Source organism: Chanos chanos, chromosome 14 (genome assembly GCF_902362185.1).
Source record: "Chanos chanos chromosome 14, fChaCha1.1, whole genome shotgun sequence".
Taxonomy (NCBI): Eukaryota; Metazoa; Chordata; class Actinopteri; order Gonorynchiformes; family Chanidae; genus Chanos; species Chanos chanos.
Genome location: NC_044508.1, coordinates 9671676 through 9699296, shown reverse-complemented (window position 1 = coordinate 9699296; position 27621 = coordinate 9671676). Strand labels below are relative to the sequence as shown.

At 38.6% G+C, this 27621-nt stretch overlaps 2 protein-coding genes across 2 annotated transcripts; one reads left to right on the top strand and one right to left on the bottom strand.

Annotated features, from left to right (window-relative positions):
- Positions 1–599: 599 nt before the first annotated feature.
- On the bottom strand, positions 600–3161 carry lhx6b (LIM homeobox 6b). The gene is made up of 6 exons (XM_030791842.1): positions 3066–3161; positions 2622–2737; positions 1879–2099; positions 1569–1663; positions 1225–1320; positions 600–728 (listed from the first exon to the last, which is right to left on the bottom strand). The coding sequence occupies exons 1-6, from the start codon at positions 3159–3161 to the stop codon at positions 600–602; spliced, it is 753 nt and encodes a 250-aa protein (XP_030647702.1).
- A 4652-nt stretch (positions 3162–7813) lies between these two features.
- On the top strand, positions 7814–26205 carry ptgs1 (prostaglandin-endoperoxide synthase 1). Its single transcript, XM_030791841.1, has 10 exons — positions 7814–7820; positions 10754–10870; positions 12097–12237; positions 19337–19480; positions 19738–19919; positions 21810–21893; positions 23138–23384; positions 23802–24088; positions 24611–24758; positions 25850–26205. The coding sequence occupies exons 1-10, from the start codon at positions 7814–7816 to the stop codon at positions 26203–26205; spliced, it is 1713 nt and encodes a 570-aa protein (XP_030647701.1).
- The last annotated feature ends 1416 nt before the right edge of the window (positions 26206–27621 follow it).

The following is a 27621-nucleotide window of genomic DNA, read 5'->3' as shown; positions in this document are numbered from 1 at the left end:
AATTCAGTGGCTAGCTCCAGCTCACTGCATTGAGAGGGTCTCGCCCTGGCTAGCATAAAGGAGAGTATAACTGCAGTATAAATGAGAACGTACAGAGACAGCTATAGAACTGAGGCCCTAGGAAGTACAAGGTTCACAAGAACAGGCTCAAGTTAATTCATGGTAATTACATTTCTCCTCATCTGATTCTACACCACGTAAAATATGAATTTTCAGTCTAGTTTTTTTCAGTTATTGCGAAAACAATAGATGTAGGTGTCTGCCTTCCCATTTTCTATGTCCATGTCACCAGAATCAGTCAGGGAATACAGGATGTGTTTGGTTCTGGTTGCCATTTGTCTGTCAGGTCACTGAGACATCATGACGGTTGGATGGGCCATACCAAGCTTTTGACATAGTGTCTAAGTACAGTGTCTGTGTAAACATGAACAAGTCATTTACAGACTTACATATTTAAAGAAACTGGTAGATTAGCTTGTATCAGATGATGTAATGCATAATGTTATGCACTGTAACGCATACACATAACACATGTAATAAATATTTGTCACTTGCTGTTGAAACACCAGTGCAGGGATGCAGTGTGTGTTACTGTGGTGTCAAACAGAGAAGTAGAACTCTCCAGAAAACGGGGGCACTGACAGAGGGGACTGAGAGGCACCCTCTGTCAGGGGTCTGTGCTGAGGAGGGTGCTTTTTGTGTCTTGCCCGACAGTTTTGAAACCAAACCTATGAAAGAATAGCATAACCAAAGACAGTCAGATGTTTAAGAGGTGATATCTGATTGCATTCACATAAGTCGTAACATACACTCTGTGTAATTCATAATATAGACTTTCTTGTACATTAAAATGCAATTGTCAGAGCTCTCATCATTTAATATGAAGAAAGATAAAAGGCATATTTTCAACTCTACTCACTCATACTACACAGAATAGTTCATGAGGATGAACAGCAAAAAAGGATTAAAGTAGCAATTCAACATTTGAAATATTTGTTTTAGTGAGTTACATTAAAACCCACAATCCCTTGGTGCAGCAATCCTTTAATTTAAATGAAAATGAATTAAGAATGAAATTATGCATTTTTGTTGTTGTTGTTGTTTTTAAAAATCAACATTACGACAATTATTAAAATTATGATTTTGATTTCATCCTTTGTACCTCCATATACAATGTATCACATACAACATGTATGACTATCGTTATCTTAAAACCATTCTCACCTGAATCACACGTCTACTCAGACCTGTTATGTTTGCCAGTCTCTGCAGCATCCGGGCATCGGGGTTGTTGTCCTGGCTGAACTGTCTCCGCATCACCTGTGAATGACACTCAGCTCAGGCAGACAGTCTAGGCTTGTTCTTTCTGTCTCTCTGTCTTTTTCTGTCTCCTTCCTCTCTCTCTCTCTCTCTCTCTCTCTTTCCCCCTCTCTCTCTCTCTCTGGCAGTCTCTGTGTGTGTGTGTGTGTGTGTGTGTGTGTGTGTGTGTGTGTGTTTGGATTTCCTCTTTTTCTTTACCATTTACTTTTGAGCCACAAAAAAAAGAAAAAAAATCAGTCAGTATCTACCTGTAGCTGTTCTTCTGTGAAAGAGGTCCGTGCTCTCTTGGAGGGCTTGGACGAACAGGTAGAGGGCAAAACTTTTTCAATAGTGATTTCACTCCCTGGGAAGCAAATTAGTATTAGTAGTAAGTTATTAATCGTAAGTTATTTGCTGAGTGAGAACCTCTTCAGCCTTTAACATTCCCCGCCCTACACATGTTTTTTTGTTCTAGCTCAGCACTAGCACTGCCCCATTTAAATGATCAAAGTTTGATCACTATTACGATGTTACAGTGAAAACACTGGGTGAGTTCTCAGATTATCACAGGGAACTGACCATTCTCTGCAGCTTTTCTCAGACTCTCCACCATAGAGTCATAGTGAATGCGACACAGAACCCGATTTTCAACCAAGCCAAATTCCTCCCCTGTGGAGAGCTGTCTTTTACAAGAGAAACAAGCAAAACACGTAAGGTGGTACGTGTTGCCCCTCGCCTTCCGGACCCAGTCACAAGCGCTGAACTGTAACCGGCACCAGGCGCACTTTTCTCCAAACAAACTGAAAGACAGAGAAAGGTGGAACACGGGTTTAGAGGTGTTATATCACAGTGTTTCTGCTGAGTTAAATAAATGGAATTTGAATCATTTGAAACATATTTTCAGAATGAATGTCTATTATTGTTCCACCAATAAGCCAGTCAGTCAGTCAGTCAGTCAGTCTTTGCATTTTTTTTATTAATCTATTATAAACTCCATAGATTAATTCAAATCTGAAGATAGCAAGATATCAATCATGTGGTGGATGCTAATACATTTAACAGCACTGATATGGAATGGGTTTCATTTACTGACATCGCAGTTCCCGAGGATAATGTAATGAAGTCGCATGAAATTATATAATAAATTATATATTGGTGCTATATAGGTGCTATATATATATATATATATATATATATATATATATATATATATATATAGCTATTTATCCTTGTCTGAATGACAGGACGATAAAAAACAAACATACAAAAACAAAAAAGCGTTTAGCGTGAATTTTGCGTTTACAAATGAAAAGATACCTGACCTGAGATAATCCATTTTACAGAAAATTTCTTTGTTCTTTATGTAGCAGATACGTTGCAGAGACGTTCTACACACAGAGCACTCCAAGCATCTGACGTGCCACGTTAAGTTATTTATCTGTAAAGATAAAAAAAAAAAAAAAAAAAAAAAAACCAAGAAACGAATAATTAACTGATTTTTTCCCATACCAAACCCAAGCAAATATTAGCTGTTCAGTGAAAGGTATACGTTTCAAGGTTCAATTACTGTTGTACTGTTTTAAGCATTAGAAAAACGATCACTTTAATATTATATTGATGATATGCAACATCACCCTCATTGAAAACATGAGCAATGCCATTATTTTATTTTTGTAATAATAATAATAATAATAATAATAATAATAATAATGAGAAAAAGAAGAGAATCATTTTTTTCTTTGGACAATAAATAAATTCAATGTCACCTTCAGCAGGTATTTGTCTTGAATCTCATGTTTGCAACGCGCACAAGCATAGGTGCAGGTAGCCGGTGACGGCAGAGGAGGCGACGATTTCGGCATGGAGGAACGTGTTGTGATCTTACCCTCATCTTCTTCCAAATTCTGACAACGCACAGAGACTACTAGTAAGAATATGACTGTCACTGTTAACTACAGATGTAAGGGAATGGACAAGTCTTTTGAAAATAGTTGCAGATATCAGTATTTCGACTTTTCAATCCTTTTTACAAATTTCTTAATTTAATATGTATTCATGCGCGTTTAAAAGTTAATAACTCAATGGCATAAATACAACAATACTATGTATTTATTTATAAACATATATATTTTCAGTTTAAACTCACCATTTTCTGGCCGTTACAAAATGAATGTTTCGACTGCTTTTCTGAATTTTTGGAAACGGATGAATCATTGCGCCTTGAATCCGACTACAGCCATCACTGCAAGTGTCTGAAGGATGCCTTATCCGGGCAACAAACAATGAACACGACTCTCTCTGCATCAAAAGTCGCGAAAAGGGCTTATTTTAACAGGACTGAGAATCGATTTGTCCATGCTTTTAACTCGCACTCTTTGAAACGTGTCATAGTCCATTTATTTCAGGTGAAAAACAAATTCCCTGCAATTAGTAATGACTTGAAATGCTCTTGACAAGAGGCAGCAAGAGTGTCAATTTCAGCTGTCAGTTAGGGGAGCCTTTGTTCGCACAAAAGAATTGTAAATTTTATCTGATAGCTCAAACTGAAAATCGAACGTCTTAAAAACTGACTTCAAACTCACAGATACCAAAGTGTAATGTGGTTTTGAAAGAAAGAAAGAAAGAAAGAAAGAAAGAAAGAAAGAAAGAAAATATCAAGTTGAGGTGCGCTTTGAGCATTTAGTTGCTTCAGTTTAACAAGGATGCTGGCGGCCTCGTTTGGACAGTTCTTTGAAAAATATTGCAGTATAAAAGTGTTCTCTATGGGATAACTGGAGTTATTTATTTAGACAGAAGTTCGTTGTTTCTGACTAAATTATTTTTCTGTTGCAAAGTGGATTGTATATCATCAAGAAATCGACGATTCACCGCCAATACTTCTGTAAGTTTGATGTACGAAATTCATTCCGTGGTATCAGAGTTTTCACTGTATTATCAAAAACGGGTCACCTTTTCAGTTCTCAGTCAAGGTATGGACATCTATTCCTAAAAAAAAAGAAACAGAAAGGGATTTCACATATGACAAACTAGTAGAAGGTGAAGGGTCAAGGAGAGAGAGGTAATCTTGTATGCGGTTCAAAAAAGAAAACACAGTGCTCATCAGGTTTAAACGCTGTAACAATAAACAGGAATTTATACTGTTGTAAAAATGTCCATTCATGTGAACGTTTCTTAATGTTCTGGTATGTAACAACACATAAATAATAAATGTGTGTCACTAGCCTACACCTGTCTATCTTTTAATTGTAGGCCTGTTACGTATACTCAAAACCCAATCCCAGGCTGTAATGATAAATGGCAACCTATGCAGACTGAGATAATCGGCATCCAGTGACATGATAATTGAGGGCTCATACAATTTTTTTTTTTTTTTAGAAGAAGAATCCTTAGTTCGTGGTGAACTCTGTAGGCGGCCCAGGCAATGTACTCAGGTTTCAAAACTTTTCGGAAATACACCATAAATGAAACATGTGTCAAACATGCATCATAAACGGACAAGAGAAAAATTGGCTAAACATGCCTGTGGGAAACAAAACCCTAATGTCTGACAAAAGAAACATCTGGGTCGACATGCTTGTCCAGATTTGGTGACGTTACATTTCAACCACTTTCTCTCTCTCCCTCCCCCCCTGCCTGCCTCTTTGAGTGTGTGTGGTCATTCTGCAAAAGAAAGAGTGACAGAGACCTTTGACCCTAACATATCCACTGTCCAGATTGTGCTTGTCTGGAAGGAATAAACACAAGTGAAATGTTTGTGCCTAATCAAATTGCAACCTACTGAAAATCTTTGTTGGATCTTTGCAGTATATGTAGGCCATTCACTGTCCAGCAGGGGGCGCTTGATACTTGTATGTGCCCATATATAACTTCTTGCTTGTTTCAAAGAGCATGACATAATTTGTTGTTGAAGAAGAAGCTGAGGGAGTACATTTTAGAATAACGGATAATGCTGTCAGGTAGAGAGAGAAAAGAGGAATGAAGGGGAAAGTGAGACAGAAAGATTCTTGCGAAAATGGGCATGCAACAGAAGAATTTATGAGGGGCTTGAAGGGAAAAAAAAGGAAGAAAAAAACTAAACCCAGGCAAACCCATGAATACTGGCATCACTTTAAATAACTTTCTGCACGATTTGATCACTTCAGATGGATATGGTTACCAAACACCTAAACATTGAGACCAAAGTTTACATTCACCAGGGAGGGCCCACAACATCATCAGGGACAGTACACACCCCCAACATAACCTCTTCACACTTCTACCATCAGGCAAGCGCTACAGAAGTGTGAAGTCCAGAACATCAAGATTGACAAACAGCTTCTATCCACAGGCAATCAGGCTTGTGAATGACTCTTTCACACATGGTCCCTTCCAACCTCTTTGACTGGAGGACCACTGACTGAAAAACACGCATTACTTAACGAACACTAAACTCTGCAGACACAAGACAGCTGTTAGTGCTGCTGTCCCACCAGTGTCATCATGTAATTCTGCACAATGCACTTTATGACTGCTGCTCTCTGCCCCCTTGCACATACTGTGCAGGTACTGCGACATTTGCACATTCAATCTACCTCACTTCTCTTGTTTTTGTATAAGTTTCTTTTGCTATGTATATCGTCTCCATATAAGATTTTTTCTACTTATTTATATATTGTCTTATTCACACTCGTCTGGTAACGGAGGATTAGCAAAGTAAGAATTTCATTGTACAGTGTAACTGCCTGTTTTGCTGTGCACACGACAATAAAACTCTTGAATCTTGAACATTCCTCATTACCACATATTTGTCACAGATTAACATCAGCATAATCAGACCAGAAAACAACAGACAGGCAACTGAGTGGACTAAAACTCCTGTAGGCATTGGCCACTCTAAACATTAACGATGACCATGGGGTTACTTAATTCGCCTAAAAGAATACTCCAATATTGCTTGAATTATTCTCTTCCCACAAAAAACAAATTTTGTATCAAGTTACTGTAAGGATGCATGCCCATGTTTCTCATTCTATGTACAGATGTTAACATGGTACTCTGGTACTTTCTCTCTGTTCCAGACTGTGGCCATAGTCCAACACCTCAAGACTTCACAGAGTGGTGCAACAATTCAGTCGTAGACACAAATGTCTCAAAAACAGAGGAAACGATTGTGGACCTCACCAAACAAACTGCCTTTCACGCACTGATAGGCATGAATGGCAAAACTGTTAACTGTGGAAAATTTCAAATCAAATCATTTGAATGTTTTACATGTTGTTTGTTATTAGTATGTTTGTTGGTGCATTAGTCATGAAATCAAACCCCAAGGACAACCACACATGTCCTCTGCCTACCGACTGCCCCCGCTGAGTCGGCATTTTAATATGTCAAGTGTCCTAACCAGTAGAGAAACATCTATGCCTCAGGCCATTAGGAAGAAAACAATGGCCAAGCTCCTGAGCCTGTAAAACAGGTAGTGACATGTCTTGTTGTCATCCCTTAGCTTGCCCCCCCCCCCCGCAACGTTTTCACATTTTCAGGCCCTACTCCTTGAATTTTTCAAGTTTGTGGTTGCTACAATTGTATGGGGGTGCCAGACATAATATATCAGCATGTATTCTGTGAATTTATCAAGCATTTAAAATACATGCGAAATGTTCATAAGTTATAAAATACATGAATTTTTATTCTGGTATATATTAAATTTAATAATACATGTCTGAAACACATTTCCAGTTGTTATTAAATGATGTCCTTCTTTGGGATTTCACAGTTCAGATCTCAACTGTGATACTCCTGCGTTCTGCAGGTGAAGTTGTTAGGGAAATTCTGAATGTTTTTGGTAAATGATGAACTATAAATTCAGATGCACAAAATATTGCATACCCTGGGACCAGTCACAGTTGTCAGTTAATACAAAACTGAGTTTTAAACAATGAACCTCGCATCTAGAGCATGCTTTTGCAAAGGGGCTGCAGGTTTTTTCACGTGATTAAGTGAAATATTTCACACATTTGCTAAATGCTGGAACTCAAGACACACTAACTACGCACTAAAATGTCTCATGCATTTATTACGTGACAGACTTTGTTGTAACTTCTTAAAGTGCCATTTGTTAAAAAGAAAAAGAGAAACAAACAAACAGAAAACAAAAACACAAGATATAATGTGATTTTGTGGCTTAAATGTTGCATACTGGAAACCCTACAGTACACGTTTTGTCAGGTTTGGCACCCCATACGCTATGAAAAAAAAAAGTCTGATTATTTCCGCTCTATTTTACCAGCCTCATAATATGAAGTGAACGGCATGCGTCATCTCAGAGGATGTGCTGCATGTGAATGCAGATGTACTTCAGGTGATGGGGCTTATCTCTGGATTCTTTAGATTTTTATCTGTCACTATAGTTGGATTTTCTTTTCGCACAGGCTAAGATTTTTGTTTTTGCCTATCTCTGCCCCATACGGCAACTTGCATACTTCAGATAGCCGAAGTTATATGTGTGTTGATGAGGAGTCGGTCTTAAAAGTTCACAATGAGAGGTAAGATGAATTTCTTTAGAGTTTGCGTAGTGTATTCATTTGATCTGTTGCTCAGCATGGCTTTACTGAACGTCTTCCCTTGTAGTATCTAGCTGTTTTGGCGTATGGACGATTCATCTGCTGCTGAATGTAAAGTTATGTACCGGTGAGGAAGTGAACACACAAATACCAACAAAAAATGGTGAGTGACTCCAATATTTCTCCATACAGTTAAGATGACACAACTGTGCTAATTATTACAACCACGCTGTAGGCATTGGCAAATATAATCAAATGCAAACCAGTTTTGTTCTCTCGTCCAAAATATACATTGTTTTATATATTGTTATAAAACGGCGTATAAAACGGCGGACAGGGTTCACGGCTCTTTAAAACACTGGAAAAATAATGGAGTTCTGATGTTTTACTCAGGTAAAGCTATGAGACGTAGGGAAAAGCACAGTGCGAAATAACTGTTCGCGAGTTCTGGTTGCGCATTTATACCATCTTTTACGACAAATCCTCGAAATGTTGAGAATTGTTTTATAGCGTTCAATATTCCTCTTAGTGAACATAGTTCGGGCGTTTGTCGAAGAGGTATTAGTTACGTTCATTAGAATTGTTGGCTGTGTAACTGGACATGTTAAAGAATTTAGAGTCTTTAATGTGTAAGCAGATGAAACTTGTATTGGACATGGCTAGAGCACAATGTATGAAGACCTAAGATGAACATGTGAACTGAGCTCACTTGACGAGTCAGTTGGGAAAAAGAAAACTTGATACCTCTTGTGTGCATTGAAAACAATAGAACTAATAACATAATTGACATAAGATTACAGAAAACTTCTCCATGAACAGTGAAAAAAAAAAGCAATAGGTTCCTCGAGAGCAGTCTTCAAATTATAGACCACATTGCAGCGTGGTCTTGGAAATATGACTGTGTGAAATCAATGTTTATTAGAATGAGAAGAAAACAAATTATAGCAACCAATACCATTTTTTTTTATCATACATCAAATGAAACGTGAAAATAAATTACAGGACTTATTATTAATCATTACATTAAACAAGTAGGCCACCAAAAAGCAGTAGGCCAACTGTACAAAACTGGCATAATAGTACACTGTGGAAACATAAAGAAAGCCCTTTGTTTGATATGTGTGAAATAATCCATAGTTCCCTATGATGTTATCATGTCTGAGGTATTTCTCTGGTACGAGAAACAAGTCTGATCTTGAGCATTATGGATGCTTGTCCTCACAGTCCTGTCATGTTTTGAGAGGCTAACTTGGTTACAGTGTTGTAGTACCCTGTTTAGTTGGAAGCCTTCAGTCTTAAAATAGATCCAGTAGCCACTATACCATGCTAACAGTCATGCAGAAGATAGATTATTGAAGCTAGATTATTGTGTCTCTAGCAAACTATTGATGGCCCTCATCATCTTGACAGCACATCTCAAAAGCATAGAAAGTATAGAAATTTATGGCATCACCGGAACATCTGGTGGAAGAGACTGTTTTATCTGTCCTTAAATGCACACAACCAAATTGCTATTTTGTTTTATCTCATCATGTTTGTTTTCAAGAGGGAAACAGATGCTATGACATGTTAACAGAAAAAGGAATACAGTGATAGGGCAACTTTGAGCAGGCTTTTACCAGAGTATAGGAACTTGAAATACCACAAGTGCTTCAGGCATCAATGTTAACAGGATTGTAGCCAGCTTGGTGGATAGGGTGGGTCTTTTTTCCATTACATAGACCTTTTTTAGTGTGTGTGTGTGTGCATAACGACAGATAGTCTTATGGAACCACACTCAAACATGTATTTCAGAAGTAGATTACCAGAGAGCTTTATAATCATAGCAGCAGAATCTTCCCAGAATATCCTGTATTTTGTTATACGTAGTTTATACAATTCTTTGCACTTGATATGAAAGAAAAATAAACAGCTCATACATTACATTTAGTGAAGCCACACCATCCAGCCACCTAATTTGCATTTTGCAGAGACATAGACTGTTATACTGCTATCATAAAATTAACTGTCCATTATCCACACGGAGCACTGTCCATTTCAAGCTTTCTTGGGCACATTCTGCAGAATATATCCACTGCTTCATCAAGGTCCACTGCAACGTTGTAGTGCATATTGACACAGGTTACATTAACGTTACTTTGTTACCTTGATTTAGCAAAGAGCTGCTCAATATTCTGAGACAGCCCAGCTGACCTCCTTATTTTCCAGTGGGCTTCTTCTTTACAACCTGTAGAATAGGCTAACTGGCGAACACAGGCGCTAGCAGATAACTGTGCTGTCAAAGTGTCTACAGTCGTCATGGTGATGTGTGCATCTGTTGTGTGTTTTTCTGTAGCCCACCGATAGAAAGCGAGACAAGCTGGTTACGCATAGGCATTCTTTTTGATAGCCTAATCTCTGGCATGGGGCAGAACTTTCAGGGTTACCGAACTATTATGAACAGAAGAGTTGATGTAGAAATGTGGACTTTCACATAGTGGGGGTGGGGGGGGTGGGTGGTCGGACGACCCACCTGACCCCCATCTGGCTACGGCCTTGAGTTAATGGATGACTTTCATGTTTGTCTGTTGGTTGGTTTTCCTCAGAAGTTCGCCGAAGTAAATACCCATCATAACATGGTGCATGTCATTGAAGAATGCTTGTCTCACTTTAACCCATATATATACTTATTGAGATTTAATGAGCGAACAGTGCAGATATGCAGTGTTATGTTTCCACACAAGTAGAAATATATGTTGAAATAATAACACACATATTGTGTCTGGAAAAAAACCTGCAACAAGCACAATTCCAAAATACATGTTTAATCATCACACTTCACAAACACTCAGCTTTAGGATTCACCAGAAAAAGTGGAACCAGATGCATGACATTTGCCGAAAATTTACATTGTTATACTTTTTTTTTGTTTACAGTGAACCCATGTTGTTACTATCCTTGTCAAAACTTGGGTGTTTGCGTCAGATACGGCATTGACAAGTATGAATGTGATTGCACCAGGACAGGATACTATGGACAAAATTGCACAATCCGTGAGTAAAGCTTCTCTAATTTGACTGAAATGATTGTTTTTTGTCCTGTGACCAGCAGTGAAAGTTCTAAAGCAAAAATGTAGTAACTAGTCTTTACTATGTTGGAACACTTACCTAAGTTGTCGCTACACTGTGACATACCACAAAGGTATATTACAGAATTGTGATTACCTTGCGGATTTAAAATGACTTTGTCACATATTCCAAACCATGAATGTGGAAAAACCCTGATATGACTTTTATGTGTGGTCTTGACTTATGGGGATAAAAAGGAGCAAAGCACTTCCACAAATACAACACAGTATTTCTATCACTGTTAACTTCGTCCTTATAAAAATAAGGTGGGGCAAAAACACATTTTACTCCATGGAAGTGATGCAAGACAGCACTTAGTGAGCGCTTAATTATGAGAAAGTATTATCTTTGGTGGAAATTACAATGGTAATGCATCCTTGAGTTATTATTCTGTGTTTCTTCTAAGAACTTTTTTTAGACTTCAGAGACACAAACTCTTTGTCTAAAAATTCCGTCTTTGAAGATATGCAGCTGGTTTAAGGGATTTGTGTATCTGTGCATGTGGGTGTGTGTGCCTACGCGTGAGATGTCTGTGTGTGAGTATGCCTGTGTGTAAGATGACCCAGTTGTTGTTATTCCAAATTCACAATCTTTTCCATAACAGAAACAAGTTTAGCCTCATTCAAGCTGTGCATCAATATAATTTCCACATATTGCTTCCATTGTGGCGTGGGAAATCTGCCTAGGAATTCAACATATCTTTGTCATGTGCTCCAGGTGTATTTCAATCATAACATTATTATATGAACATATCGAATTTGTGCCCAAAGGACAAGTGATTTTGTCTCCAGCTGAATAGTATCATCTGTACCACTTAAGACTCATTATATTAGGGTTTACACTGTGGTTTTTCCTGTTTAACACACTATATGGGGTTTAAGCTTGGAAGCAGCTATGCGCCTGTCACAAAATGCTAATGACTTGATGCTGCAACAGGCCATGTTGATTTCATGTGATGGATTATAAACCTGACTTTAGACTCTTCACGGCCAACTATAACTCATTTTAATCCCTCCTTATCGGAAAGCAAATTGTTGCTTAGAAAACAGTGGTTGAAAACAGTAATGAAGAATTATTTCAATGATGTGTTTTTCTTAAATGTGTGTGTTGCATTAATGCTCTACTCTGTTCTTCTTCCACTCTCCTCATAGCCGAGTTCTGGTCTAGAGTCTATGAGCTTTTAAAACCAGGTCCTGATGTTGTCCATTACATCCTGACTCACTTTTATTGGCTCTGGGACATCATCAACAGAACCTTCCTCCGAGACGTACTGATGCGTTTGGTTCTGACAGGTCAGTCACTCAAAACTCAAAGTATATGGGGTGGGGATGGGGGGTGTTTTGCACAAATCCCTCTGTGGTAACTGCCTGCTCCAAAGTAGTCAGGCTTAGAGTGGAGCAAACAACACTACAACTCCTACTTTAGAGGTGGTTTACATTGAGTCATGGTAGAAACATGTAGAAAGATGTTGAATTATGTTACGTGGCATACGAATAGCCTCTTCGCTTTTGATTCAATTGTTGCACATTATATGATTGCATCTTGCTTAAGATACACTGAGCATTTGTTTTTAATAAGGTCAGACAATCATAAATGTATATATTTTGAGCAAGCTGGTGAAAGGCTCCCTCCACAAATTGTTTTGAAGTCATATTAAACAAGTATTTTGCCATGACGATAAGTCTGGTGGAGTGACCCTGAATACGCAAAGACTGATTGTAAAGGCTTCGTAAAACCAAAGGATGTTGGTGTTTGTTTTTCCGTGCAATGTCTCAGAAACCTAAATATTTGGAAAAGTAGACGTTGGTGGAAATATCGTCACCATCTACGACCATGCCAATTTTACTTGCACAGACTGTAAACTGGCCGTGCCCAGTCACTCACGTTGTTTACACAGGCATACTTCTGAGAGCTGGACATGGTTCATGCTTGTCTAGAAAAGTTTCAAATGAAGTCTTTGACCATGAAGCTTGCCTATGTATGGCCTGGTGCCTACTATGTAGAACAATAAGAGGAGATCCTGTCTGTTGGCTTTGTGGGCTTTGCCTTGTTTTTTCTATTTCAGACCAAAGAAAATTTCCTGCCTTGAGGAGCATGTGTAGACATATTAAGAGCCAATAATGTTGTCTGGAAATTCTTCTGGGAAATGTAATCCACAACAAAAAAGGTCATGCAAATTCCTTTTTGCATGCAAATGGCCTGGAACAGATTACACACGAAATGCAAAAAAAAAAAAAAAAAAAGAGAGGGAGAAAGACACCTTAACTTCTCTCAGCCAGCCAGAATGTTATGTTATTACAAAGATATATGAGACTCATAAAACATGCTCATTGACTCTTTCTTGCCAATTTCTACACAGCACTTTAACTCACTGCCTATAAGAGTTATTGTATAGCCCAGGAAATCACATGCAGGTCATCACATGCAGGGGTCTTATTATCTTTTCTGATATCTGTTTGTCTTCTTAGTCACTTCAGTGAAGCATATAATAATGGATAAACCGGTTCCCAACTTTACTAAACAACATTAGAGAAATCATTTCAGTTGCAAATATGGCAGTGGCACTTCTGTTCACAAAAGACAGTAAACCAGAGGTCTTCAACATGTCTCAGGCCAAGGAACCCTTGGCCAATAGAGACACGGCGAATGGACCCCCTACTACATATCGTATAAAATTGTGTTGCTTATTAAACCGGGCCAACAATAATGTGTAGGGTGGCCTATAATGCCGTGTATAAAAGTACTTTGTAATGGTGTACACAATGCTAAGCCATTAAAATAATAATTATTGACAGATTCATATATTTATAGAACATGTTTGTTGTAGCTTAATTCTTTTTTTATTTAGGAAAATCAAGAAAGCACAGTTTTGACTTACATTACTTGTACAGAAGTGGAAGACAAAGGTTTATCTCTGCTTATTACGGGTTGTATTTATGTTAATATATATTTTCGCATGTATTTTAATTTTTGGAAGAAAAAAAGTTCAAGTTATTTTGCGGATTCCCTGCGGTAACTCTGAGGACCCCCTAGGGTTCGAGGACCCCCTGTTGTAGATCTCTGCAGTAAACAAAATAAAACAGAGTCTTCATTTTACACCACTGTGCTTATTTCTCTGAATATAATTCCAGAAATTTGCCAAATTTACATAGAAAATTAGCCTCTCTTTACTGCAGCACGTCTAAAAATGTATAAAATAAATGAAAATATAAACTATGATTGCACAAGAACATCTCGAGTATGTCTCTGACATTCTCCATAACAACCATTTTCCTACCAGTCTCAAAGGTAAGAAGCCCTTGGTGCAGCATTTGGTTCTTCTCCATCCAACACCATCGGCAGTTTTAAACCTTTTGCCTCGTGGTCCACAACCGCAATCACGCTGCACGAATGGTCAGCATAGTGTGACTTCATGAAATCTAACTTCCTGTTGGCACTTGACCACACGCCGCTCACACCATTCCATATCCAGCCTTTCTAGGTGAGATTGGAAAGGTGGTGAGTACACCAAAATATCATCTAAATAGACAAACATCATTTCAAAGATCAAATCATTCATAGTTGCCTGCATCAGCCTTTGAAACATTGCAGGACCATTGCAAACACCCATTGGCATACGAAGATACTACAAACCAAATGGGGTTGTGAAAGCTGTCTTCTGTCCGTCATCTTCATCCACTGCAACTTGGTAGTAACCACTGGTGAGATCAATAGTTGAAAAGTACTTTGCATCTCATAAAGCATCAAAGCTCTCGTTGACCCGTAGCAGTGGGAATGCATATTTCTTGGTTTTCAGGTTCAGTCTACAATAGTCTACACATAGACGTATGATGCCATCTTTATTGCACACTACAACCACCAGAGAAGCATACGAACTCTGGCTCTCCTGAATGATGTCTTTCTTCAAAAGCTTTGCTACGTGATCATGGGCTTCCTTATACTGGTTAGGCGGAACACAACGATATGGCTGGTTAACGGGTACATCATCCTCCAACTTAATTTCATGCTTAACTTAACTGTCAGTGAAATCAAGACGGTCATCATCTTCTGTGAGCATAGCCAGTAATGCACATAGTGCTGTTTGCTTCTCAATCGTTCCACCAATGTCAAGCTTCTCCAGGACTGACTGTATTTTACTGTCTGCTGGTGACTCTTTTGGATTAACAGAGACATATTCAACATATGCTGAAATGCGCTGGAACTTAACCTCAGAGGTCTGATCATTTTCAACACAATCAACCAAAGAGAAGATACCCAACCGGGTTCCAGGACTAAGCCAAACATCTGCTGGTTAGAGGTTACCTACCTGGACAGGAAAAATATGGCTTTGACTATCTACAAGTGTAGGGATAACTACCTGGCCAGGAGGTAACGGTACATTTGAGGGCTCAGCCAATAGCTGAGCATCATTATCAGAAGCATTTACATGGCCCTTAACCATAACAGTTACTACAAATGATACTGGGACATATACATTATCTCTACCAGCAACTCTGGCCATAGCTCTCCTGTCAACTGTGCATTTCTGTATTTGCTGGAATGCTGTTCTCCAACCAGAATCCGAATTTCCCCCGAAACCTGTATCAGCCTCAGAAAATACTGGTTGCTGACATCTGCGTATGAGATTTTATGCCAACAATGCAGGGCTCACTCATAGCAGAGCTCTCAGAGCCTTTCACCACCAAAAGGCTGCAGTTTGGAATTGGAACTTCTACTTCCACATAACCCACATAAGGAATTTCCAGGCCATTAGCAGCTGTTGTTTTAAGCCAACTTAGGGTAGCCACTATGTCTTTGTCATTCCGAAGCAAGCGCCCCTTTAAAAACCTCTCTGTGAACGTAGTAACCTAACCACCTGCATCCAGTAGACAGCTCGCTGGAACACTGCTAAGGTTAAGTTCGACTACAGAGCATTCTCCTATTGCACGTTCTATCACTTGCTCTCGTGTTGGGGTGGTTTTAGCTGAATTTACCTTTTGCCCTGCATTGCCCGACTCACTGCAAACAGTGTGAACCTGAAGCAGAGTCACTTGCAGTATCTTTATGTCGCTTCTGTGGACAGTTCTTAGCAACATGTCCTTCAGTTTGTCATTTCAAACAGATTGGCTTGCCATCAACTGTGAACTGCGGTGAAACTTTGGGTTTAGTGGATGAAAGGGTGCTAGAGCCCTGTTTCTGAGTAGCTAAACCTTTCACTGCTTTAGTCAGCTTCCCTTGCTCAGCAAGTATTATCATTATATCATCTGACGAAACTAATTTCTCACCAGTGGTGGTGACTTTTCTTTGCTCAGCAAGAGCTTTCAATGACATCCTCGATGAGGACTGGTTTCTCACTGGTGGCAACCGCTGTACACTGCGCTTTTCCAGCCATGTGACTATTGGCCTTACTTTTACTCTTAGACACTTTTGCATTTACAGACTCTTCTGATGCCCATAAGAAGGCTTCTTCACATACTTCTGTAAGAGAAGACGCAGGGTGACTTCTGACGTATTTACAGAGTTCTTGTCTCAATGAAGGATCTCTCAACCCCTCTACAAACTGATCTCCTAGCATCACCTTCTCTTTGGCAACAGAACTGGGATGACGTTTCATTATGGAGCTTAGCACTTGTGAAAGAGCATGTGAAAAATCACTACTGTCTTCCCCTGCTTTCTGTTTGCTGCTATAGAAGCTCTGAAGTACCTGAGAAACACTGTGTTTGTCTCCAGAGGCTTTTCTGAGATAGCTAAACAGGTCACTTATCTAATCAGTTTCATCATCCTTTGGTAAACGCACCTCCTCTAAAGCTAGGCCCTGAAGGACGGACATCACAAAGATTTCTGACATCCCATCTCTGTCAAAATCTCCACTAAATGGGGCAATATGGTGCTCTCTGGGGACGTAAACATATGACTGGGTAGGCGCATTGCTCAATGCGGATAAAGCAGTCATGACTTCATTTTGTCTTCTAGTTAATTCACTAATCTGTACTTGTACCTCATTTCCATACCCAAGTCCCTCTTCTAACACGTTCTTACCCTCCCCAATAGACATTTTTTTTAGTCCAGCCTGTATTTATACAAATACACAAAGGATAAGGGAGGCTGTCAAACGATGATCTTCGGCGACGTCTTCTCCAGCGTTAACTGCTCCACCAGTCCTATTCTCTCTGGTTGGGTCAACGCGCCAGGCACGTCAGAAACAACAGCAGCAACCTCTGAATTTCTCCTCGAAACTCCATCAAGCAGGCACAGCTGTCTCTCCCAGGATCTAAAGCTATCCACTCTTCACCACTGCCATTTTTTTTTTTTTTTATAATGGACTGAATTTAACCTAATCAGAAATGATACCCCACTCCTGGTACCAAGTCGCTCAGGAAATCACACACAGGCCAATATATACTATTTGTGGGTTTTATTGTCTTTTCTGATATAAATTTGTCTTCTTAGTTTTAAGGCAGTTTTTAGGCAGTTTTAAACCTTTTGCCTCGCAGTCTGCAACTGCTCACCACATCACGCTGCACGAATGGTCAACGTAGCGCAACATCTAACTTCCTGACATCTAACTCCCTGTTGGCACTTGACCTCATGCCACTCACAAAGTTCTTAAAGGGACAGTAATCTACACCTATACTGATGACACCTTGACATGGTTTCTTTTTATTAATGTCTTCTTCTATCATCTGGTTACAGATGTGTAGGCAAAGATTGACACTAACTCAGTAGTGTTGTTATTTTTTGCTTGTTCAGAGACCTGGGAGGTGGGTGTCAGTTTTACCTCATGGAAGATTTCAGTCACCAATTGTAGCCCAGCAAATCAGACGCCATTAGCAAGAGAGTTAGAAACTTAGTTTATTCATCTCATCCTTCTGTCCAGCAGCAGTTCATCTTTGCTCACACTGTCTAAACACTCAACCTGTAAGATTTCTTCAATCTAATACTGAGATAAAAATGTGTACGGATGACATCTGAAGAATGCACACATTTAAGTAGTAGAATCAGTAAGAATGAGCATTCTGCTGATATTAGGAAATTTACTAATTTATCTTTACTATTTATTGTTTTTGCAAACATCAACTGTATCATTCTTTGTAAGAATTAAATAAGCAGGGTTGTTACAGACAGGAAATTCATCTAAGATAGTGGCTCTTTTAGGAATGAATTGAGAAAACAACATGTCTACAAGACAATCCAAAAGGTCAGTACTGCCTGCCAACTCCACTTGGCTGACTGCATCATAAAATTCAAAGAACAACTTTTATCCTTACATCAGTTCTGTGTTATGCAAACTCACTCAAAGTGAAAGTTGCTTGTCTCCACAGAGATTTTAGATATCATATTAGAAGTTTTTTCATGAGGAGATAAACTATTTATCTGTTTGATCTAAGATACAAAGGTCATTCTGACACTGAAAAAAACTAATGAGACGGGGCATTGACAGAGTTATGAGACGGGGCATTGACAGAGTAGTATGCTGGGAAGCTGTGTGTTTGATTGATACATCATAGCAAAGTAGTCACGATGCATACTTTCTGGGATTGTGTGCTACACAGTGGCTGTGAACACCTCCGCTGACCTGATATCCTTCCCATATTTACTCAGCATCTCACGCTGAGATGAGTGGTTTCCGTTGTGATGCACGAGTCTGGTTTATCACTTCCTTCCATAATTTTGCAATAGCGTAGGTTTTCCTCTGCTTTTCCCTGAGACACAATTTTGAATGAGGGGCCACAGTGTGCTCGGTACTCCAAACACTCTGACGTGACTCACAGCTAGTCTGGGGTTCATGAATAGGCCGATTTTGTAACATTATCATCCCAAATGATTTGAGTCATCTGTTTGCATATAGAGGCACTATAATTTATCACTGCTGGGCAAAAAGATACTTTTCCCCCTTGTTTGAAAGAAGGGGAAAAAAACCTGGATGTCCTCAAGTAACCCTTGTGGGTTGTGCTCTCTTGAACTCCTCACTATATTACCTCCAAAATGCATGTGTGTGTGTATACTATTTATTTATTCAAAATGTGACAGAAACACATGAAACAATGGCTTTGCTCTGACATTACCCCATGTTCTCAGCTTTGTTTAGCTAGGAATATAGAAGATTGTCTAAACCCTCCTCAGACATTCTTTGGATTCAGCCCAGGGGGAAATTGATTCTCCACTCACGGTGCAAGAAAAGCAATAAAGTACTTTGTAGGAAGGAAACCACTGTTTGTTCATAACATGAGACGAAATCATGTCTTGAGAGCATTGTTTGCTAGATTCATTTGCAGAACTTTTTAGATGTGAAATTAGACTTTGACTTTTAAAATTAAGTTTTGAAATTAAGTTTTACTCCTTTCTTTCTTCTTCTTCTTCTTCCTCTTCGTCTTCTTCTTCTTCTATTTTTCCTTTTTTCCCCTTTATCAGTAAGATCTGATCTGATCCCCAGTCCTCCAACCTACAACTCCAAATATGACTACTTGAATTGGGAAGCATATTCAAATGTTACCTACTACAGTCGTATCTTACCTCCAGTTCCAAAAGACTGTCCCACACCCATGGGGACTAAAGGTGAGTTCTGTTGTTCCCTTAAAAAAATACCAAAAGACAGATAACATTGTTACACGTGAAAGCACACATTTTTTGTGGGAGAAGAACACCTTAGAAAAATCAGATATCTGCTGTAATATATCAAAACTTGAACATTACTAGTATCGGTTTAATTACTTATAAAGAGAGAGACAATACTAATGTAACATTTGAGCCAGTATTAGATGATACATTACCTCCAACATTGTTGTAACTAACAATATTCTTTCATATTGCAGGAAAACCTGAACTTCCAGACCCAAAAGTAATAGTGGAGAAGTTCTTGTTGAGGAGAAAGTTTCGACCAGACCCTCAGGGAACAAATGTCATGTTTGCGTTTTTTGCTCAACACTTTACTCACCAGTTCTTCAAAACTCATAATCGGGTGGGGCTGGGATTCACCAAAGCATTAAACCATGGGGTAAGTTGTTATCTACATACTATTAGCTTCACAGAATGGCTTTGTTTAGACATACCAAAATCAATGATTCAAGGCCTTGATTTTGTGACTGAATTAGGTGTATTAAGGAAAATATCACTCACCCCAGGGATAGAAGATGAGCAACGAGCAAAACATTACAGTCAAACAATGGTCCACATTTGAATCTTGACTGGTTATAGGTATTGTTATCTCAGATTAATAGAAGTATTACATACAACATGAAACTATGATGACAAATGTTTATGCTGATTTGTTGATCCCTGTTTTAGAGGCAAATTGCAAATGCATTATGAGGAATTTTCATTTGGGAGCAATAGTGTCACTTTTAGGTGGAAAAAACACATTTCTGTGCCAGTGAACCATTCGCTGGAGTTGATAGTGAGAGGAAGTGACATTTTAATATTAGCGCTTGATGAAGGAGTTTCCTTAATGAAATATTTATTTTGGATTGTTTTACCATAAACTTTAAGGTCTGTTAGAGATAATGTCTGTAGACTGCTGTTTCCTGTCAATTGAATTTTTTAGTGTTTACTTAGGGAAAGGAGGTACCATTTGATTAGTGATTGATAAGAGCTCACAAGTGAAGGCTTGTGAAGAGGACTCTCTCACGCTTTGGTATGAAATTCTGTGGTTCATTATGTTTTAATGGTCGTTTCACATCAAAACCATAAAACTTTGTTCAGATTTGAGCTGCAGAAGGTAGTCTTGATATACTTCTTGACCAGTGGCTTACTGTCATAATGGAAAGGCAGAGAGGATGAAGGAACTATATTCTTAAAATTTTTGATGTAACTGGCCTTGTCATATCTTGTCAGCTGGTATAATAATGAGGTATAATGACGATCCACTGCAGAGGACTAGTGTTGGAATAACAGTAAAGTTTAAGTCATACAGAATAACAGTGAGGCTTTGCACATATGGGAGGGGCCTCAGACATCTGGTCATTAGCAAATGGATAAGCAAAGGCAGCAAAGACTTGAAAGGAGGTTATTGGAGGTTAGGGACCAGACTGAGAAGGAGCATATCTCAGAGGCCTTGGGCTAAATGTTTGAGAAGTGGGAGGGCCAGTTGTTTGTGAGAAAGTTATAACATTCAGAGGGAAAAACAACAGAAAGGCAAGCGGGAAGAAGCAGAATAGGACATGTTTGGTATGCAGGTGAGGGTGAGAGCCAGAAAAATCTCCACAGACCACCATGTCTGGTGATGACAAGGATGCTAAAATAGAGCAAGACATGGCACTGCCAGGTGGACATTGCAGTCTGAGAACATGGGAGTGAGGTTAACAAAAATCAGGGAGAAAGACACTAAAACACAAACATAGTGCTTCACAGCCATTGGAACATGGCCCACAGTGTCCTGAAGGAAATGGGAGGAATGGACAATGACGTCAACATGCAGTCTGCACTTGTGGTAGATGACATCCATTTGGATATTATACATTTTTGGATGAAAATCCGGAGTTCTTCTTGGCAGACTCTTAAAAACAACAGCTGGTGGACAAACAGTTTTATGCTGTGATTATGCAGTCTAAACACCACGAGGGAAACTATCTAGAATATTTAAGCTATGGATTTGTTGTTTATTAATTGAAAAGTGAATGAATGAGAGTGTTCAGGTTCAAGGCTATTACAAGTATTTAGAACCTGTTTCTTAAAACAGAATCAAACCTAGGCCTGGGCTAAAATGTGTCTGCTTAATAAAGATGTATCCCAAATTATCTGTTCAAAAGTATAGACTTGGACTAGTCAGGCAACTCACTGATCAAAAAAATATCCATTTAATTGGTTCAACTACAATATTTGGTGCCTCCACAATTTATTTTAATGAAGCTATACTCTGTTGCACTGTTTGAATATAACTTTAAATCAGGTGGATGCTGGAAACATCTATGGAGACAACCTTGCACGCCAGCTGAATCTTAGGCTCCATAAAGATGGCAAACTGAAGTACCAGGTACTGTTCACAGCATGCTCTGTTAAATAAATGGCATGTTTAAACTTTCATTCTTTGTGTCAGGTTGTGCATATCTCCAGATTTGTTTAAAATCCATCATTTAAGGTCTACAACTTTTCAAACATTCTCTGGCATTTTCATCAAGTTTCAAGTTCAAGTTTCAAGTTTAAGTTTATTTAAAGCCCAGTATCACTGTTTACATCACTCTGTTAATCATGTGTAGACACACACACACACACACACACACACACACATACACGACCGCACACATGCACATTCACATACAGATAGCTCTCTCTCACCACCTTTTATCTTTACCGCCCACTATCTAAACTCTGACCAGACTGTGACCACAGAAATGCTTGTATGTTATGATTATGTGATTTGAAACAACCAAGAGCAGAAAGCCTTCCAGACACTTTGAAGCATCAAAAGGCTTCTTGTGAAATATAATCCATGTAAAATTTCAAATTTCACTTTGAACCTGTAATGATATCTGTCTAACAACAAGTAGTTGTCTGAATTTAATGTGCTTCTCCAAATGCCAAGTGTGCCCAAATGTTTAGTGTTGAGCCGCTACTGCCCTTTCATATTTTTGGAATAAATTTGTTAGGCATCTAATTACATTTCATAAATATTATTAATAATATTCATGTACTCTAGGCTATGGATTACTGTTTTGTCTTCTGATAATCAAATATTACACCCTTTGAAACAAGCTAAATCAAAACCATGTGCAAATAAAGGATTGCTAAATACTCAGAGCTTCATTGCCTAGCAGAACAAGCTTTGGACTCATGCCCAGGAATTTTTGGAGCGTGTCACACATATACTCAGTGCCCACCTTTTACTGCAGATTCTTAAGAGGTTTAATACATGACATTACTACGCACACACACACAAAAAATATTTTAAATGCAAAAGTCTTCTATGGTTTAAAATTTCGGTTTATCTTTTCTCTAAACTATTATGGATTTTTTTTTAGTTGTCTTAGAGAAACAGCCCATCCTTAGATATTCTGTGACTAAATAATATTTTAGGTATTGGCTAAATAAGGTTAGCAGTAAGCAATAAGGTTAGATATTGTTTGAATAGCACTTGAATAACAGATTATTTCATTCATCTTACTCAAGAAACACATTTCAAATTTATCTGGTCAAATGAAAATGTACAAACATGTGTGGAGGTAAAGTCTTAAGTTCCCTGAGGAGGGGGTGTTTTTTTTTTGGTGCTTTTTCTCTAAGGTGGTGAATGGAGAGATGTACCCACCCACTGAAGCCGAGTCCCAAGTGACCATGCATTACCCGGCGACTGTCCCTCCAGAGCAGCGCCTGGCCATCGGGCAGGAGGTTTTTGGTCTTCTCCCTGGCCTTAGCATGTATGCTACTTTGTGGCTGCGTGAACATAATCGCGTCTGTGACATCCTGAAAAAAGAGCATCCAACCTGGGATGATGAGCAGCTGTTTCAGACCACTAGACTTATAATTATAGGTACAAAATTGCCCTGCCTCTTTAAAAAAAGGAAGTTTTATTTGAATGTTGAGTCCAAAGCAATAACTTTTATTATAACCAGTTAATGAACCCCTATGACAACAGTGTCTCTTGGAACCCAAAGTTTGATGAACCACTCATTGGTCCATTTTCAGTGTATAAGTTAGGACACTTGCATTAGTTTCTGACACACCTGTAATTGATAGTTACGTTGAAGTAATATTGTTTTTTTTTTAATCAATATTTAAATTTGGCAGTGAGCTCCTATAATACTGAAAACTACATCCTTTTCTGATATGTCATGAAGTAAATAGACTATAAATAACAAACCTGTCGCAGTCTTTATGTGGAGTTATATGCCCTGTTTCTCACTTTGTACTTTTAAGTTTTATTTGTTTTGTTATTCTTTGTTCAAAGGTGAGACAATTCGGATAGTGATCGAAGACTATGTCCAGCACCTGAGCGGCTACTATCTAAAGCTCAAGTTTGACCCTACGTTGCTCTTCCGCTCCCAGTTCCAGTACCAGAACCGCATCACTGTGGAATTCAATCACCTATACCACTGGCACCCGCTCATGCCCGACAGCTTCCTCATCGATGGAGACGAGATACCCTATTCCGAGTTCATATTCAACACTTCAATCCTGACCCATTATGGTGTGGAAAAACTGGTTGATGCTTTTTCACGGCAACAAGCGGGACAGGTACATCTTCTCTCCACTGCCCTATTGCCTCTCCCTGTTCCTCTTTGTGTGATACTCACATGTGAATGGGTTGTACAAGAGTTATTATATAAATATAATTTTGCAGTATATATCTAATTATCTATCTATATATCTTCTCCCTCTCTCTCTCTCTCTACCTATATATATATATGTTCTTACGTTTCAGACGTTACTGTTTATTATCAGGAACTCACAAGCACAAGTCTCACTGCTCATATATGTTAAAGGGTGTGTTCAGCAGCTTTACCACAGACAGGATATTCTCATAAACTGTCACAAAGTGTAGTAGTGACCCCTCCCTTTGGTTACTTGTGCTACCGCTGTTAATTTTAATGCCTCAGCAGCGTTTTATTTGAAATGTAAGCAAAAAAAGCAAATAATCTCTCTCTCTCTCTTTCTCTCTCTCTCTCTCACTCACACACACACACACACAGACATACACACACACACACAGTTAATGCTGCCTAGATCTCACCATTGACTCTTATCTGTTCTTCCCAGATAGGTGGTGGTAGAAACATGCATGCAGTGGTGACTCGAGTTGCAGAGGGTGTTATTAAAGAGTCCAGAGAACTGCGCCTGCAGCCTTTTAACGAGTACCGAAAGAGATTTCATCTGAAACCATACAAATCATTCTCAGAATTTACAGGTAGTTGCATGTGCTGGAAGTGCCTGTAAAAATTTTAAATTGCTTCACATTCCAAACTTCTCCCCTTTTTGCTGTAGAGACAGTTAAGGGGAACCTGAATGGGGGACGACTCAAAAGTTTTTGTTTCACAATCATAAGATATTTCACTGAATTTCTCTGATTTCATCAATTGCGTAAACATATCTTCAGCATACCTCTTAGAATGGCACTACTCTAAATGTTTTATTCTGCTGCCAAACCCATAGACATTTCCTCTCGTTTAGAAATGTAATGGAAAAAACAGATGAGTAAACTCTGTCTAATTTACTCTCAAGATGTTTACTGAGAAGTTCCCCTTGTCTTTCCACATAGGTGAAGTTCAAGTTACTCATTGCAACTCAACTCATTAGTCATGAAAGACAAGACAAAACAAAACAAAGCCCAACAGTAAAGTAACATTGTGGTCCCAGCCTAGTGCAAGTTTTAAAGGTCAACACATCTTCAAGATTAAAAAAATATTCAGCACAAATAAAAATAGAAATTCCCCTTATATGTTAATTCAGGAACAGATCCCTATATATAAACTATATCTTTGATTACTACAAGAGGAATGGCAAACGGATGTCAGATCAGTGTGAAGGAAAAATTCCTTACTTCTCCATCTATGTTGAGGTTAAAGTGTGTTTGGTGCATTATTGGCAGTCTAGCAGTCAGACTGTTTTCTGCATTGCCACTGAAGAGAGCTGTAATTTGAGTAAAGCACCACTCTAAACCCACCCCTAAAATGTGACTGAAGTGTTGTTCAGATTTCTTTTTAGTACAGTCAATTCAGAACAGGCTTAGAAATGCCATCAGTCCCCATCTACTGCAACCTTAAACGCAGTTGCTGTGTTTTGTATCCAGTGTGGGCATATTTATCATTGCCAATGCCCTTTCAATATGACAGGACACATTTAGGTATTCAAAATAAAAAAAATAAATAAACAGCATGTTTTGGGGTTTTTTTTGCTTTTGATTATGACTGAGCAAATTCATACCATCAATAAATATGCTGAGCTTATGTTATGAACTAGTATCATAAGTGCATATTGTCTGTATGTTCTGTTTGACAGGCGAGGAGGAGATGGCGCGTGAACTGGAAGAACTTTATGGTGACATCGATGCCTTGGAGTTTTATCCTGCCCTGCTCTTGGAGAAGACACGTGCAAATGCCATATTTGGAGAAAGCATGGTAGAAATGGGGGCACCATTTTCCTTGAAAGGCCTATTGGGTAATCCAATCTGTTCCCCTGTATACTGGAAGCCCAGTACCTTTGGTGGCCAGACGGGTTTTGACATTGTCAACTCTGCCTCGTTAAAGAGACTGGTTTGCCTCAATACGAAGTGGTGTCCTTACGTAGACTTTCATGTTCCACCATCGGATTTTGACCAGGAAAGCAAAGCAAGTGACTCTCGAAATGAATTGTAGCCGTAACATACTTTAGAGTAGTGCTTTGTTTATTAAAACTATTTCCTATCAGCAATCAATTACATGTTTACATATGGACTCTACACATCAGTGAATAATTTATCACAATAAGACTGGATATAAAAATAACTCACCATTTTAAGATCTCACCTCTTTACTATTTCAGTAGCATAATTCAAGTTTGATTATGGAGAATAGAAAGCAACTTTGTGATGTGTTCTAAACTTGATGAGATTTGCAAATCAAATACCCTGGCACACCAGTGGAGTGGTGCAGGACCCAAGTGCAAGAAACAATGATGAAAGTGACAAAAGGAGGACTTAACTGACAAAATGAAGATTAAAATACAGGTGCAAAACCAGTAACAAAAAGGTGCAGCGAAACAGTGTGTTCAAAACACAAACAACAATAGCCAAGAGACAGGGGAAACACAAGGACTTAAATACAAGAGGAAAACTAAACAGGGCAAACATGATTGGACGAAATTAACAAGGGGAGAACGAGGTTAATAAATACAACAAACAGGAACAGGTGAGGGACGGAGACAGACACAGAACAGGAGCACAAAGACATATGAAAACAAGAGTCCAAAATGGAGGTGCAGGCTGTGACATACCCACACATTCAAAAAAATTGAGCTGTGTAAAAACATTTTGTTCTTGGGATTTCTTTCTTGAATAGTTTTGGTTCATTCAGAAATAATTTTATATTGGATATAGCTGGAAATAAACTGTAATTGAAAGGCTTTCTCAGGTGTTTCTCAAACGAAAGCGATATAAGTGGTCCAGTTGAAATATTAAAAGGTCCATTAGAATTAAACATGAAATGTAACTTGGATATTAACTTGTGATGTTCTCATAAGAACCACACATTTTATTGAATAGTGTGATTCATTTATTCAGGGGAGACTTGAAAATATGCATAGCTCTCATCCCGCCAGTAATAGCTGCTTTCCCATTTGCAACATTATTAAAATTTACTAGGATTTTACTCAGTAAAACATTCATAGGAATTTGAATCTTAAGTTTTTGGGTTTTCAGCACATAGACAGAGGTTCATAACATTATTTAGCCTCTGGTAAAAAAAAAAAAATTAGAACCGCTACATCTAATCATATATTTTTAAATGATTGTTAATAATTATGTGTATGAGATTACAGATTGGCCTTTACAAACCACTTCACCTTTGTGGGAGACACAAATGAATTCACATGTTTTCAAGGAGCCACAGTGATTACTGAACAAGCTCTTAGTAGCCCAAATATTATCTGGAGGTTTTAAGGCAGGATGCACTGTGCAACATTCAATGTTATTAACCAAGAAAATATCTGCGCTTGATGCTGGAAATATTTGAACAAGTATGTTTGTGAACTAAATGGTTGTTCAGACCTCAGATTTCGGTTTGATTGTGTGTTGT